The sequence below is a fragment of the Pituophis catenifer genome, unplaced genomic scaffold, assembly GCF_029215685.1.
Source record: "Pituophis catenifer annectens isolate HBS135680 unplaced genomic scaffold, rPitCat1.0.hap2 SCAF_3, whole genome shotgun sequence".
Lineage (NCBI taxonomy): Eukaryota > Metazoa > Chordata > Lepidosauria > Squamata > Colubridae > Pituophis > Pituophis catenifer.
Genome location: NW_027256883.1, coordinates 59,750,676 through 59,767,216, shown reverse-complemented (window position 1 = coordinate 59,767,216; position 16,541 = coordinate 59,750,676). Strand labels below are relative to the sequence as shown.

At 35.0% G+C, this 16,541-nt stretch overlaps 1 protein-coding gene across 1 annotated transcript; it reads left to right on the top strand.

Moving 5' to 3' along the window:
• Window positions 1–15,414, top strand: CYB5A (cytochrome b5 type A). The gene is made up of 5 exons (XM_070940647.1): window positions 1–289; window positions 7,560–7,688; window positions 9,038–9,067; window positions 10,372–10,406; window positions 11,752–15,414. The coding sequence occupies exons 1-5, from the start codon at window positions 140–142 to the stop codon at window positions 11,828–11,830; spliced, it is 423 nt and encodes a 140-aa protein (XP_070796748.1). The 5' UTR covers window positions 1–139; the 3' UTR covers window positions 11,831–15,414.
• Window positions 15,415–16,541: the final 1,127 nt, after the last annotated feature.

The window sequence follows — 16,541 nt, the reverse complement described above, 5'->3', positions numbered from 1 at the left end:
GTGAGGTGAGAGGCTCATAGGTCACTGCGCATTTCAGTTCCGCCGCTCTGGTTGCTGCCGCTGCAGTTGCTGCCGCTGCTTCGCGTGGAAGTCTGAGTTTCCATTGCAAAAGGAGAAAAGGGGACCGAACCAAGCGGCGATGACGAAGTCCAGCGGCGACAAGTCCGAGAAAGAACCGTGGCGGGGTTGCTATTACACGCTCGAGGAAGTCCAGAAACACAATCATAGCCAGAGTACTTGGATTATTATACACCGTCGCATATACGATCTCTCAAAGTTTTTAGAAGAAGTGAGTATATAGAGCTGGAAAATGAGAAGGGATTAGGAGAGAGGATTGCTGGCCGCTATTATGTGCTGCTAAAGTTGCAGGAAAGAATTAACGGTGGAACTGATTAGGTTTGGAAGGTTTCCAAGATTGCATGCTTACTGAAAAGTGGTGCTCCCTAAGAGTTGTGCTTTGCCTGTGCCAGGGGTTCAAACTGACATAACCTTTAGCTTCAGTTGGGAAGTTAGGAAACTGTTACATCAGTTTACTGGTAGCTGCTTTAAATACAACAAGGTGCTTGCGTTGTAAAAAAAACAACAGTATTTTTAAAACAACGGATTATATTTATTTGAAATTAAAATTGGGTATTTGTGGAATAAAAGTGATAATTACAGAAAGAACCAGTTTGATATAATTTAGGAAAGCAAGATTGCTAAGGTTCTAGGATTTGCTATGATGAAACGAAATCCTTTGTTTGCTTCCATTAAGTAACGTACCTTTCACCTACCAGATCTTCATAGATAAATGGTTGAGCAATGTGTTTCTTGTAATGAGGAAAGATTAAGGACAAGTCATCATTTTGCAGTAATATGTGCATAGACAAGCATGCGATTTTTAATAATTATAGCAGAGAGATACTGGAAGATGGAGATTGGGAAAATGATAATTGATTATGAATCTAAAATGTATAAAAAACTCAGGCTGGACAAAACATACCATTTCTTCACATGTTTGAGAGTAGATATAGCTATCAAGCTGTTTCATTCTGCTGAAATATATTTGCCTATGTGTGAATATCTGCAGGTATAACATGTAAATATTTAATTTTTGTTTATGCTACCTACCCAGCATAAATTACAAGGTTAAGTTATGTCTGTTGGGTAAGTAGAGGAAATGAATATAGACTTGCTCCTCTGTTGTGGACTCGCTCCAACCTGGTGTGAACTATTGCATTGGTTAGATCTAAAACTTGTTCGTATACTCTTTGATCTATCAAATTGCAATACAAATATGCATGTTTAAAATATATAAGATTAAAAAGCCAGTGGCATTATACATGTTGCTTACCTAATAGTTAATAGTATTAACTTAATACATAGAAACCTACACAGTTGCTAACATATTTCAAATCTAATCATAGCCAAATAGATTTCACAGTAGAGAAAAGATGATCTCATTTGCTTTTATCTTGGACTAGGTGTATATAACAGGACATCAAATTTTCAGATTTTCAATTCTTGTTGATAAGGTTTCTTAAAATTTTGGAACTTTTCAGTAGTTAAGTGTATTATATCTATGAAATATATTTCTAAAAATGCATTGAACTCCCTGGAAATGTGAAATAGTTTTGATACAAAAGAAGAAATAATTATTCCTAAAATAAATTAAAAAAATTCCCAAAGATAATATGTTACCAAGTTGGATTATCCAATAACAAGAAATACAAAGTATGCCTATATTTTCATTCAAGTAAATGGAACGATATTCTCAATTCTCTTTATCTTCTGGGCTGGGGGATGATAATATTAGTAGGTATTGTTACAAGGTTAGCTTAGCTTGCGACATACTTATGGTGCCATTTCTCAGGGACTCTGCTGAGTTAAACAGAAATTGTGTTTATAGTTTATCTGGCTTGGGGAAAGAAGCATGGTTAGGGTATTTGGGGGTATCTTACGGTGTTTGAAGGGACACGGTGGCTCAGTGGCTAAGATGCTGAGCTTGTCGATCGAAAGGTCAGCAGTTCGAATCCCTAGTGCTGCGTAATGGGGTGAGCTCCCGTTACTTGTCCCAGCTTCTGCCAGCCTAGCAGTTAGAAAGCACGTAAAAAATGCAAGTAGAAAAATAGGGACCACCTTTGGTGGGAAGGTAACAGCGTTCCGTGTGCCTTTGGCGTTTAGTCATGTCGGCCACATGAACACTGAGATGTCTTCGGACAGCGCTGGCTCTTCGACTTTGAAACAGAGATGAGCCCCCTAGAGTCAGGAACAACTAGCACATATGTGCGAGGGGAACCTTTACCTTATGGTGTTTGGGGGCCAGGCCAAACAAAATAGAACATAGAAATGCATGCTGAGATGGATCAATTTAATGGCATTGTTAAGAAAGAATGGAATAATCTTATTTCAAAGATCGCAGCGTTACATGATCATGTATTGTAAATCCACAGCTGCATATATCAGTTTGTATGGAATAATAGCAAGCTTATTATAGGTAGTCCTCAACAAGCCCAGAATTTATGTTGCTAAGTGAGACATTTGTTAAGTGAGTTTTGCCCCATTTTACGACCTTTCCACAGTTGTTAAGTGAATCATTGCAGTTAAGTTAGTAACACAGTTGTTAAATGAATCCGACTTTCCCCATTGACTTTGCTTGTCAGAAGATCCCAAAAGGTGATCACATGACCCCAAAATGTTGCCACTGTCAAAAAGATATGAATCAGTTGCCAAGCATCTGAATTTTCATAATGTGTCCATGGGTATGCTTCAACGGTCATAAGTGTGAAAAACAGTCATAAGTCACTATTTTCAGTGCTGTTGCAACTTTAAACGGTCACTAAATGAAGTTGTAAATCGAGGACTACCTCTTTGCCAGACCTATGCTGTGAGCAATGCTAATATACTGAAAATCTTCCACACAAATTCTAGGTACAATAGAATTATCAGCATCTTTGGAAACTGTTGGCATACCTATTTATGTGCAGATTTTAGATGATATAGTCCATGTATAACTCAGTCCATTGGAGTTTTTTTGTTTAGATAGTTGCCAAAGAGAAATGTTTACCTTTGAAATCTCTGTTATTCCGTAGAAGGTATGTAGGGAAAAGGTTGGGACAAGCTGGGTGAATTTGAGGAAAATGTATACAGAACTGGATTGAACTGGATGCCATCTTGCTGGCTTTTAGATCCTGTCATACAATATAACAATATAACTTTGGCCTTTCAAAAAAATGTCAGTAATCATGAGGAGTTTGCATTGGGCGGGCGGGAGCAGCTGCCAAAATGCAGTCTTTGAACCTGGTGTTAGCTTTTTTTCTGAACAAAATGTTAGAGTTGTCTTTCTAATCTTTCAAGGTTGGGGGAACTTCCAAATTCTTTCCAAGGCTGGGGAATTCTGGCAGTTGTCCTACATCTATTGAACCAGAGAAGGCTGGTTCAGATGGAGTCAGATAGATTCCAGGTTTCTTACTGCTTTTAACAACCAAGAAATAGTTTTTCTCTTGTCCCGACCTTATTGTACAACTCTCTTGTGTAGTACAGAATGAATGGATATCTCATGTGTGTATTAATTTTGAAAACATAGTTTATCTAATGAAGAACAATACTTTGGTATCTTTATATGGAGTGAGTGATTTTGACTTCCAGAGCACTGCATGTAGAATATATTTTGAGTAAAGAAAATAATTGTATTTTTACTCTGTGAGAATTTACATATGTGATTGTTTTTAATGACTTTTTTCCCATGGAACATATAGTTATACCTTAGATCTTACTAGATGTCTACTTTGCCTTGTTGGGATCAATGCATTGATAGTACAGTTTGGGAAAGCTGATATAATTAATCCTAAAGGAGGACAAAATTCTACTGTACACTTATTACCACTTGGGTTTCTAAATTTAGCCCCAGCGATTTCCATCTAAAGTCTACTGAACTGAATGCCTAAATTAATCCTACTAACTTTTGATATTTCTGTACATTCAATGTACATGCTTATCTTTTACTTGTAGAACAAAATATTACATATTTGGATTCATTTTAGATCCATTAACAAGTGGATTTTTTCTATTAAAAAAAATCCTTGTGTAAGAAAATTGCATAGGGAGCAAATATGTCCTTAGTTTGTTTTCTCAGGCTTTTAATAAAATAAAAGCCTGTGTTTATTATTAATGCAGTAGTAGTGCTACAAAACTATGTAAAAATATTGAGTGTTTGACATCTATGCTTCTTGGTTCTGAAGTGTTTAGGTAAATTCTGGATTCAGTTGGTTAAGAGTACATCTTAAAGCACGTGGGTTGGGTTTTTTTTTTTTTTTTTTTAATCGTTAACACTGTTGCTCCATTTTCTGGAGTGTTTCATTATCAAAACTGATTCAAGGGCAGAATTTGCCTCTCATATTTGCATGTCAGTCTTGTGTAACTTCTTTGGATGCACTTCCTTAACCTTTTTTGAATTGGTGACCAGGCATAATCTTTAATCTGTGCACTTTTGCTTAGTCATTGTGCATAAGCATTCTATACTTTCTAACCTGAATGTTTTGTTTAGGAAAAAAAATAACTTTTGAAAATTCACATATCTTAATTACTGTTAGCAACACAATTTTTTAAAAAAGATTTTGTCGAATATTTTATTTGTCGAATTTATGAAACTGCCCATCTCGCCAAAAGTGACCCTGGGCAGCATACAACAAAACTAAATCAGTAAATAAATCCATCAAACTAGTTATTAATTATAAATAGCATTAAAAAGCTCTTAAGAACAGAACAAAAACAATGTATGTTGTTGTTATGGATTTGAGGTACTCTTAATTCTTTGACCAGAACAGTTCTAAACTACCTATTTATGTTGGGTGACTATCTATATTTGAAAGTTGGATTAGAGCAATGTTCAGAATCGAATAGTTTCCCGATAGACAAAGATTGCACTTAACATTGGAGAGAGCAATGCAGGTGGGATTTCATGAGCGATGAGAGATTTTTAACACTGATATATGCCTATACAAAGGTCTTGCGCTACAGTTTGTTAGTTTGTTTGTTTTTCACATTTATGAACCACCCATCTCCCTCAAAGAGTTCTCATCTGTATCCCACCTTCGATTGCACAGTCCTAGATCGACATTGGTGAGATCTCATATGGCTTTGCTTATGACAGCTATCCTCCTGATATGTCGTCCTGCATTTTCCATCATTATGGCCATTGTTCGTGCAGGCTCAGATTCATTGGAGCAGAAGGAAGGCTATCAGGTAAACAATATATTCTAGGAGTTGTCCTCTAGATGCGTCTTATGATCCAGAAAAATACAATGCAACAGACATCACTAGGCAGGAACAGTCCCATTAGAAACCTGGCCCCAGACCATGAAGGGCTTAAATTGCAGTCTGGAGAATTCAGATGCAGAGGTGCAGAGTAGAGGTATCACCTAAAACTATCCTCCCGCTGCATTTTGCACCAGCTGAAGCTTCCAAATACTCTTCAAGGGCAGCTTCATTTGGAGCACATTGTAGTAATCCAGTTGGAAAGTGATTTAAGGCACAAGTGACTGTGATCAGAGCACAAAGCAAAGCTGGGCAAAGGCTTTAAACAGGAGCCATAAGTCCAGGAAGACTCCCAGATAATTCATAGGATCTGGGACAGTGCAACTCCACCTACAATAAGAGATGGAAGGTCCTCAGAAGAAGGGGATCCTGGAATCAGGTGCCATTTGGTTTCACTAGGGTTGAGCTGAAGCTGTTGTTCTCCATTCACACTGGTGCATAGGGGGCTTCTTGCTCCATTCAGGGCCTCTGTGTACCAACCAGGACCTATTTTTGTACTCTTTTTTTTTGGTAAAAGATGCCTGTTATGGAAAAATGGTGGGAATGATTTGGATCAGGCTGGGTCTAACAGCCAGTGGGATTTGGTTAATGACAGCAATGGGAACTGCTGGGATTTTGGTCAGTAAGTGATGTAGTTACATGTCATTGTCCTTTATAACTGTATTGTTTAGTACTGAAATTCTAATCTGAATTATTATTAATTGAGGATTACCAGTAGGTGAAAATCCATGCTATGCAGTTGGCTGGTTTTTCCATAAAGAAATGGGACTTTGTTCCAAGAAGCTTCTGTAATGCTAGTATAGAAAAACAACAAGCAAGCCAGCTATTGAAATTAGACTATGATGGAATGTGGAGATCGTGTATTGGTTATAATTTTGAGTTGTCTTTCACTCATTTGGCTTAATTTCCTATTCTTCACACAGTTTAATATATTTTTTTGCCTTGCTCTTTTGACTTTGTAGCTGGGTTACTGTTGGTTGTCGATAACTCTGCCCTAAGAAACTAATTCTTAACTCTTACATACAACAACAACTCAAATATATTTGTCTTTATATAAAATAGGAACATAATTCCTACCCTGAGCTAATGGCTGCCCATTTATACTGCAGATATACATTTGCTGAGGTTGTTGTTTTTTTCTGTTGAGCTGTTTATGAACATGTAATTTTGATTTCCTCCCAGGAATATTGTTATCAGCAAATGCATTTTTGATGAATGCTAGAAACAGACAGTGGATCATACTGTGAGAGTTGCTTAAGAATTTCTCTGTGAATATTTTAACTACATTTTATTTTATCTATTATTTTACTTACACTTTATATCCGGCTGACTTTGAAGACCCATCTGGAAAATACTGTTGACCCACAATGTAACATCTATTTGTTTGCTGGTACAAGTCAGCTTGAGTATGTGAATTCTGTACTCTGGATCCCACTTCTTCATATGCTTCCAAATACTCAACAGTTCAATATGTTAGTTTTAACATTTAAACTCTATGGGGCTTGATACTGAGATACTTGCAGGATGATCTTTAAGTAAATTTTGGAGCCGGCTAGCTAATATGCAATAGGAAAGATCTGTTAATGAGAGATTGCTAATTTACTTCTCTCTGAAATAAAGGAGAGAGAAGCACACAGAAACTGTTTTTCTATTGCTTTGTCCCTGCTCTAGAATTACTTCACCCTGAAATTTTTATCAGCTTCCACATTGCTAATTTTCTGCAAGTTATTAAAAACAGAATTATTCAATAGAGCACTAGGAATATGAAGCATTGTGATTGATTTTATTTGTTTTGTAATTGCTTATGTATTAACTGCTGTCTGCTTATCTTCATTTTATCTTTGTATTATGGAGGTTTTATTATGTTGCCTTATCTTGTTATTGCTATTTTTATTTATTGGACTGCAGAGATTTTATTCTGTTGTTTATGGATGAATTGCAAACCACCAAGTTTCTCCTTAATTGCAGTGGACATAAATTGAATGAATAAATCTGGAGACTAAATAATGGCTTGGTTAAACGGGCATTTAACTTTATTTAATTATAGGGGTTATAATACTGTGGTATTGAACTATGAAAAAAGATCAAAGTTGATTAGTGAACAGGAAAAAATGAACTTTATTTTCACATCGTACATTAAAAATACTAGAATGCTATAAATTATGCTCAAAATAGATCAGTTTTCCTAGTGTAAGTTACAGTAACGCTTATTGATTCTAAAGTATATATAGATTGAAGCCTTCATGCATTCTTCTATTTAACAGCATCCTGGTGGAGAAGAAGTGCTAAGGGAACAAGCAGGTGGAGATGCAACAGAAAGTTTTGAAGATGTTGGACATTCTACAGATGCCCGGACATTGTCAGAAACGTTTATTATAGGGGAGCTTCATCCAGTAAGTACAAAAAGCATGGATATTCATGTTTTTATACAGGTAGTCCTCGACTTACAACAGTTCATTTAGTCACTGTTCAAATTTACAGCATCACTGAAAAAAGCGACATGACCATTTTTCAGATTTACAACTGTTGCATGATCACGTGATCAGAATTCGGACACTTGGCACCTGATTCAAAGGTATGATAGTTACAGTGCCCTGGGGTCATGCGGTCACCTTTTGCAACCATCTGACAAGCAAAGTCAATGGGGAGGCCAGATCCACTTTACAACCATGTTACTAACTTAACAATTGCAAGGATTCACTGAACAACCATGGCAAAAAAAAGATTGTAATCACTTAAGAACTGTATCGCTTAGCAACAGTAATTTTGGGCTCCATTGTCGTAAGTCGAGGACTACCTGTAGTTTTCATATTTTAATAAAAGTTATTAAGTTAGAATTGTTGAAAACATTCTTCTGTAACCCAGATTCCTCCAGATATTTTTGTATTACCCAGTCACTGTATAGCCTGTGATCAGGAATTTCAATAATTGTTCAAAGTATTTTGTAGGATGCAAAAAGTGGCACCATTGGATAATTCATTTAACTAAAGTGCAATAATTGAACTATTATATTTTATAATATATTTCTATATCGTACTTTTACAATTCAAAATATATTAGGAAATATTATAAATTTAAATAACAGAGCAACCTGATACAGGAAAGAAAAAAGGGACATTATTAATGAGCAACATCTTCCTATTGCTAATGGTATATTAGGTTTATTAATCCTTTTGTTCAATACTGTGGTCTGTTTATTTCAAAATTGCAGGGCTCCCCCATGAAAATGTAAATAAAATTCTGAATTAACATATGTAAAACTGATGTATATTTTGATTTCTCACTCTACATTCTTTGTAAATGGGCTCACCTCCTGATTAATGGTTATCTCTGGAAAAGTACAGCTTTGGTATATATATATACAGCCCTTGCTGGATTCTGTACAAGAATTAATGTTAGCAGCCTCTATTAAAATGATATCTCAGAACTTTACCTTCCAAAATATCTGTTCCTGCTGCTTTGGCCATTACAAAGGCAATAGAAAATCTGTGTAAAACTTGTATTTCACCATGATTTTGTACATGTTAATTCTTTTAATACCACCTTGCATATCGTTCTGTGATTCAATCATTGCTGTGATTCAAGATGTGCTATACTATGTACAATGCTGTGCTGTAAACACTTGTCTAATTTTTTTAAAGGAAAGATAATAATTTATCTCTTGAAGAGGTAACAAAGAGTAATTCATGAATGGATTAGATATATATTTCTAACAAAATAAAATGTTTTTTTAATCTTTCAGGATGATTGGGAAAAAGTTGAAAAACCAACGGTAAGCATTTCTCTTTCAAATTTCAAATCCCATTTCATCATAACATTTCATCATAATAAACTACGGCTACATTTTCTTATAGGAATCCCAGATTTTGGGGATGTTGACAGAACTGTAGTTTTTATTTATCTCCAGCCCAGTCAAATATTTTCTAATGCAATATCTCTTTATCTCAAGTTTTTTTAGGGTTGGGGCAGGGGTGAAATCCAGCAGGTTCTGATAGGTTCTGGAGAACCGGTAGCGGAAATTTTGAGTAGTTCGGAGAACCGGCAAATACAACCTCTGGCTGGCCCCAGAGTGGGGTGGGAATGGAGACTTTGCAGTATCCTTCCTCTGCCACACCCACCAAGCCATGCCCACAGAACTGGTAGTAAAAAAATTTGGATTTTACCACTGGGTTGGGATGGGGGTAGAATGTACATATTTTGGTTTGAAATTTGAGATTTCAAACTAAAATATGGTAATATTGGGCAAAATCAAACTATTAATGTACACATTCCTCAATTTTCAGCAATAAAGTGGTCATCTACTTTATTGAAATGGACTACTGAATAGTCTCCAAGATGTAAATAGAGAAAAAAAATCAGTTTTATTATCTACATTTTAGGAGAAAAAATGGGTGGTTGGTTGGTTCCTTGTGAATGCTTAAACTTTGTAATAAAACTTGGATAATTGATCTTTATTGGCAAGCATTCTTTGTAGTGCCTCTACCAGCTTTTTCCATTCTGAAAGAAAATGGAATGCACATGTAGTACTTAATGTTAATCATTTGTATAACTCAGCAGACAGTTTCATGTTTTTAGCAACCAGATTGAATGTTTGGAGAATTGTGTGACCAATTTCATGGGTCAAAATTACGGGTGTCAAACTTGATCGCATCACGTGATGTCATGTGATATCATGATATTTTTTGCCTTGGCGAAGCCAGGGTGGATGTTGCCTGTGCGTGACACATCCGGCCTGTGGGCCGCCAGTTTGACAGGTCTGGTCAAAATGCTCCAAATGGAACTCCATAAAAACGCAGTGTAATTCATACAATTAATATGTTTGTGCGGAGTTTGGATCCCATTTAAAACACTCTAGAAGTCAGTGAATCAGAATTCTAACAATTCTAACTAACAAGGAAGCACCAATATTTAATTATATCTCAAAATAGGTAGGACAAGTTACAGTAGTAAAGCTGGGGTAATTCGAAGAATCCCAGCAGAAAAATTACCTCAGTCATTGTATGAGCTATTTTTCTATTAAGAAGGAGAAACTTAGAAATCATTTAAGGTCTGTAACTAAATGTCTTTGTCTTTCAGGGCCCTTATATTACCACTGTTGAGTCTAACATCAGGTACAATTTTTATTCAGTTTGCAATTTGATAGTATTGTGTTCTAATATTTTTTTATAATTCTGCACTAATTCTATTAAGAATAGGTTGGGATAATAATGGGTGGGCAGAATTGCTTTTTGCTAATAGTTACTATAGCTGGGATTTATCTATAATAATTTGTGTGTAATAATTTATCTTAATTTCTTAAGTATGAATGCTTTTATTATGTAAGCAAGTTAGTTCCCATAGCACATGGTTAATCTAGTATATATCATAACATATATATTCAGGTAAGATGTATCATCATATTTGGAAAACTAGGAAGGATACTTGAAGCTAGTATGCTTTAAGTATCCTTTATGGCTGCAGTCCAGGGATGAATATTGATCATTCCTCCTGAAGCTTTCACTAATCCTTTTAGAATTCCTAAATATATTGGATATGTTTTGAGAGGTATACAGTTGTAAGAATACAAAGGAATTTATTGGGCTTATATCTTCCTGAACAGCTCAGACTGTTAAATAGAAAACCTCTCTTAAGTCGGGTTATATCTAAGAATCCTTCTTTTAACTAAAAAAACAAACTTTTATTATTTTGCATTTCATTTTCTCCCATGATATAGTTCAACTCGAGAAGTCTGCCTTCTCTTAGGACAGTGTTTCTCAACCTTGGTAGCTTGAAGATGGGTGGACTTCAACTCCCAGAATCCCCCAGCCAGCAGCTGGGGATGTTTACTCAGTCATTGTTGTGTAAAGCATTTATTTTACTACCAAGCAGATAGGCTCACTGCTTGCCTAACCATGTGGTAACAAGTTAATTTATTCCTGTATTCAGAATTGCTTTATTGAAAATACAGGTAGTCCTTGCTTAACTACTGCAACTGGGCCCATAATTTAGGTTGTAAGTCATTGCAGTCATTAAACAGGTCACTGTGTGATCTGTCTTGATATCATGTCGGTTTTATGATCTTTGTAAAACAAGTCACTAGAGTCATTAAGTGATCAGGGGATTGATCATTAAGTAAATCCAGTTAAGCAAATCCAGCATCTCTGATGGGTGATTTTTGCCATTTTCTGCTGGAAAACAGGAAAAAGGAAAGTTGCAGATCACAACTTTCACATGACCATGGGATTCTCCAGTCATAAAGTGAACTTTATGCCAAGCACTTGAAATGTGGGAGGGAGTGCAGCAGTTGTAACTTTGAAGGTCATAAGAAAATTGTTTCGAGCCTATTGTAACTTAAAATGGTCATTAAGCAACCAGTGGTTAAATGAGGACAACCTATAAATGAATATATCTTCTGAAACATTTTGTCACTAGTGGGTATAGTATGAAAATAATGTTTTGGGTTGTTGTTTTTTCCAGTTCATGGACCAACTGGGTGATTCCAGCAATAGCAGCTATCATTGTGGCCCTTATGTATCGCTTTTACATGTCGGAGTAAACCCAGTAGTAAGAAGTAATAATGGGCACTCTGTTTTGGGCAAGAAAATGAAATATATACTTAGGAACGCCGCATCAGGACAGCATCTTAAAATCAACTTTAAAGAAGTGTATTCCTTTTTTTATCGGAAATTCAGAATTAAATTGTTTTAATACCGTCCTACATAATGCTGCCTTTTTCTATTTTGTTTTCAAATACTAATATTTTTTTCTTTTATATCTTCATGTCTATCGTTTAATCGTATGATGCTAAAATGCTGCTCTTAAAATTAAGAACACTCACATAAGTCTTCAGTTTCTTACTATTTAAAATTTGTCTGATTCTTTTTAATGATTCTTCTTTAGGCTTCGTTTACAAAAATAAGTACATGGAAGTTTGTCTCTATGCAAATTTTCCCATCTTTGCCATCGCTTATGTTCTGATATATTTTCTTTGTCGTATAGCTGTATTATTTTTAAAGAGTTCTCAGTATGGGAAATGATAAACACTCAAAATAATTTCAATTTTGTTAAAAAGGATATTGCTGTGGATCCAAATATTTCATTGTGTAAAATAAAATACTAATTATCCTTAAATGATTTGAGATAGGGAGGATTTATAATAGGCACAAAATTTTCAGTGGTCTTCATTGTTTATATAAGATCCATTGAACTTCATAAGAAACAAAGGAAAACAATCAATGGCAGATAGAGGTATATGTGTTAAACAGTAGGTCATAGGGAACATTAATTGAGAGCAAATCTAGATCTAAATAACTTCATCTTAAAATGCTTATGTACTGTGCTGTATGGTTCTTGGCTGTATTATGGATCATTGATTTATTAAATTGTTGTACAGGTATGAACAGCAGGATAGTGTCCCTTCAAAAACTTGTGCAAGAAATAAAACATTTTCTTGTGTCTGTATACAAAGAAAAAAAAAGTACCAATGATTCCATCTTATTTGTGTTGCCAGCAAGAAGTTTGGAAAGTCTGTTGTAAGTTACCCTGGGTATGGATTTCAGTTACCTTCCTAAATATACTATGTCATTAGAGTTCATATATTTATGTAACTTATGATATATAAGATGTTCCTATAAGATTTGCCTGCCTTGCAGAATTCAGTAGCTAAAAGCAACTACCTAATTTCCAGCACCTATTCATGCTCCCTTGGTAAAATATTATAATTATATTACAAAAATATTGATACTTATCCTAGGCCCATTTCCCATTTGCTGCATGTTGAGTTTAGCCCACATCCCTGAATTACTTTTCTCAATGGCTTCATGTAAGTGTTAAAGAGCATGGACAATAAAATGGATTCCTGAAGGACTCCATGGATTCCTGAAGGACACACCATGTCACCCAACCACAATGAGACAGAAGAATACTCCCGAAGACCATGTTTTGGAAGTGGCCTTCCTAGTAGGAGTAGAATCACCATTCTACGGTATCCCCATAACCCAACATTGACACACTATCCAAGAGGTAACCATGGTTGGTAGTATCAAAAAACTGGGAGATCCAGGTGGCCCAAAAGAGTCATATTCTCCCTACCTTTTTCCTGCTACAGGTTATCCCACGGGGTGACCAAGATGATTTCTATTCTATAAACATCCCTAAAACTGAATTAACATGGATCTAGAAAATCATTTTCATACAATAGAGCCTTGAATTGATCATTAGAATAGATAATAATTAAACAAATATAAATGATACTAGGTTTTGAAAATGTCAAATGATTATATTGGTCTGTTCTTCTAAACACTAGTAGAATTTGTTTGAAATATCAGAGTTGGAAGGAACCTTGGAGGTCTTCTAGTCCAATCCCCTGCTCAAGCAAAAGATCCTATACCATTTCAGACAAATGGTTCTCTTAATCTCTCCTTAAAAATCTCCAGTAATGGAACACCACAACTTCTGAAAGCAAGCTGTTCCACTGCTTAATAGTTCTGTCAGGAAATTTCTCCTAATTTCTAGGTTGGTTCTCTCCTTGATTGGTTTCCATCCATTGCTTCTTGTCTTACCTTCAGGTGCTTTGAAGACTAGGTTGACCCCCTCTTCTTTGTGGCTGTCCCTTAGGTATTGGAACATTGCTATCATGTCACTCTAGTCCTCCTTTTCATTAAACTAGATATACCCAATTCCTGCAACCGTTCTTCATATGTTTTAGCCTCCAGTCGCCTAATCATCTTGTTGCTCTTCTCTGCACTCTTTATAGAGCCTCAACATCTTTTATGAATGAAGACAAATACATGTGTCCTAGGATAATGTTGCAGGATCCAATCTGGGTTGGTCACTGGGGCCAGAGGTTTAGTCTTCCGAGCTTTTGGACCCCTGCTGGAGCTCATCCTCCGGGAACGTCTCTCTACGGGAACCTTCATTTATCTGAAAGCTCAGAAGATTAAACCTATGATCCAGGTGACCAACCCAGATTGGATTCAACATCTTTTTATAACGTGGCAACCAAAACTGGATGCAATATTCCAAGTGTGGTCTTACTAAGGCATTATAAAGTGGTACTAACACTTCACGTGATCTTGATTCTATACTTCTATTAATGTAGCCTAGGACTACATTGGGTTTTTTGGTGGCTACAGCACACTCCTGGCTCATGTTTAAGTGATTGTCCCCTGACACTAGGACAAATGAAAGTTATTAAAAGTTGTAAAAATGAATAAAAATTAATACAAACTAAAATTGAGTAAGAAGGAAAAAAGGAATAAATAAATAAAAGAGAAAGTTAAAGTGCCAAAAGGAAAAAAAAGCTGGTAGTTGTAAGTACAATTGTAGATTTCTTTCTTTCTCTAAAGTTGTATCATGATTCTTCTTTTTATAATCTGTCCTATCTAATTGTCAAAACCATAGAACATAAGTTCATTTTTTCACTTTTTAATGCAAAAAGTCCATAAGGAGTTTCCAGTCATCAATATACATCTTTCCTCTAATCAAACAATTTGGCCATCTCAACAAGCTCTGTTATCTTCACCAACTACTCCTGTAATAAGCTTGCCAAATCTTTCCATCTTTCTCCATACAATAATCTTGCTCTAGTTATATATAAAAACAAAGTTCCATGAAATTGTATTTTAAAAAGCTTTAAGCAATATTAAAAACGTAATTCATGACAGCAGGGAATTGCTACTTTATTGTTCTGTATAATTCAATAACTGATATTTTAAATGTAAATGTTCTAAATATTTGAGTTTATAATGACCATAATTTGAATGAAAGTATCCATAAATTTGTTATCTTGGGCAACAAAAAGATATCTGGATTTTTTAAATTGCAATTTGTAGGACTAAAAGTAAAACAACAGTTATGGAAGGAAAATGTTTTTCTGTAAACTAGATTTAAATAATTGGATACTTCTTTTAAAAGACACAAATACTTGGTTAATTTTAAGGTTTGATAATGCTATGAACTGACAACTTTTCAAATATTGTAATGTCATCATGTAATTTCATGATTGCTCTTGCTACTTATAGGTTACTTTTTCTTTCTGAAAATTAAAGGTGTTATTAATTCCAATAATATGATTGCTAATGAGAGTCTGTATATGACTATGGCAGGTTATAACTGATATTGTATATATAAAAAATAAATACAATTACTGAAGTTGACCATACATATTGCTTTGCCATACCCAAATACATTTTAATATGCCAAATACATAAATGGATGACCACAAATTGATGTAGGAAGTTTTATTTGCTACTTTATATTCTATATTTCTGAAATAACTTGACAAAAAAGTTGAATACATAAAACGTAAGTCCATTAAACACACAGTAACAGGATAAAAACATTCCAATCAGAAACAAAGGCAACCCCTCTTTTGTCTCTTTTCTTTGGGAGCTACAGACTGAACACATTTGAAGAGAATCAACTTGGAAAACGCAACAGCATTTTTATTATAGCCATGAGTAAGTTTAAGGTAAATTTTCAGCATTTGTTTTGTATGTATAAATCAATTACTTCTTGCCTAAGGTATAATATTACTTAGATGTATGAATGTTTTCACAGTTCATTACCTCCTTTTAAAAAAAATGCAGCTGAAGAACTGGAATTTGGTTTTTCATACAGATGTTCTGTGTAATCTTGTATTTTGGGGGGAAAAATCTTTGGTGATTGTTGTTTCTAGATGGTTAGGCCTTGGATTTTTGGATGCTCTTTATTAAAGCAAAGCAATATTAAGTTTTATTTTCCAAAATTTAAGAATGAGATGATGATAGAACAGAAGTGTGGCCCTTTAATTAATAGAGGTAGGCTCTAGTTCGCATTCAGACTGGAAAAGTATTGTGGAGCTCATCAAAATGTATACATAATGTGCAATACTTTAAAGCCATATGAAGCTTGAAAACATTTAATGATAACAGAATATGCCATCTCAAAAGCAGAAAGTTCTTTTTTTAGAACTTTCTAAAACTAGATAGACTTTTAACAATATTTGCAAATGTGCCTTGGCAATAATTGCAGAATAAGATTATTCATCCTCTGATGAAAAAAGAAACAGCCTGATAATAGTCTTAGACTGAAAAAGTGATTTCGCTTATTAAAAGAATACCATTAACTGAGAAATTGGTTTTTAAAAATCATAGAGAGAGAGTACATTAACGATAAATTTATTTGTTGTTAAGAACATTTCTGTCCTACAAATGACTAGATGCTTGGGCATTTGATGAGGAAGAAAATTGAATATCACCAGGCCCTAACTCAGTGGTTCTCAACCT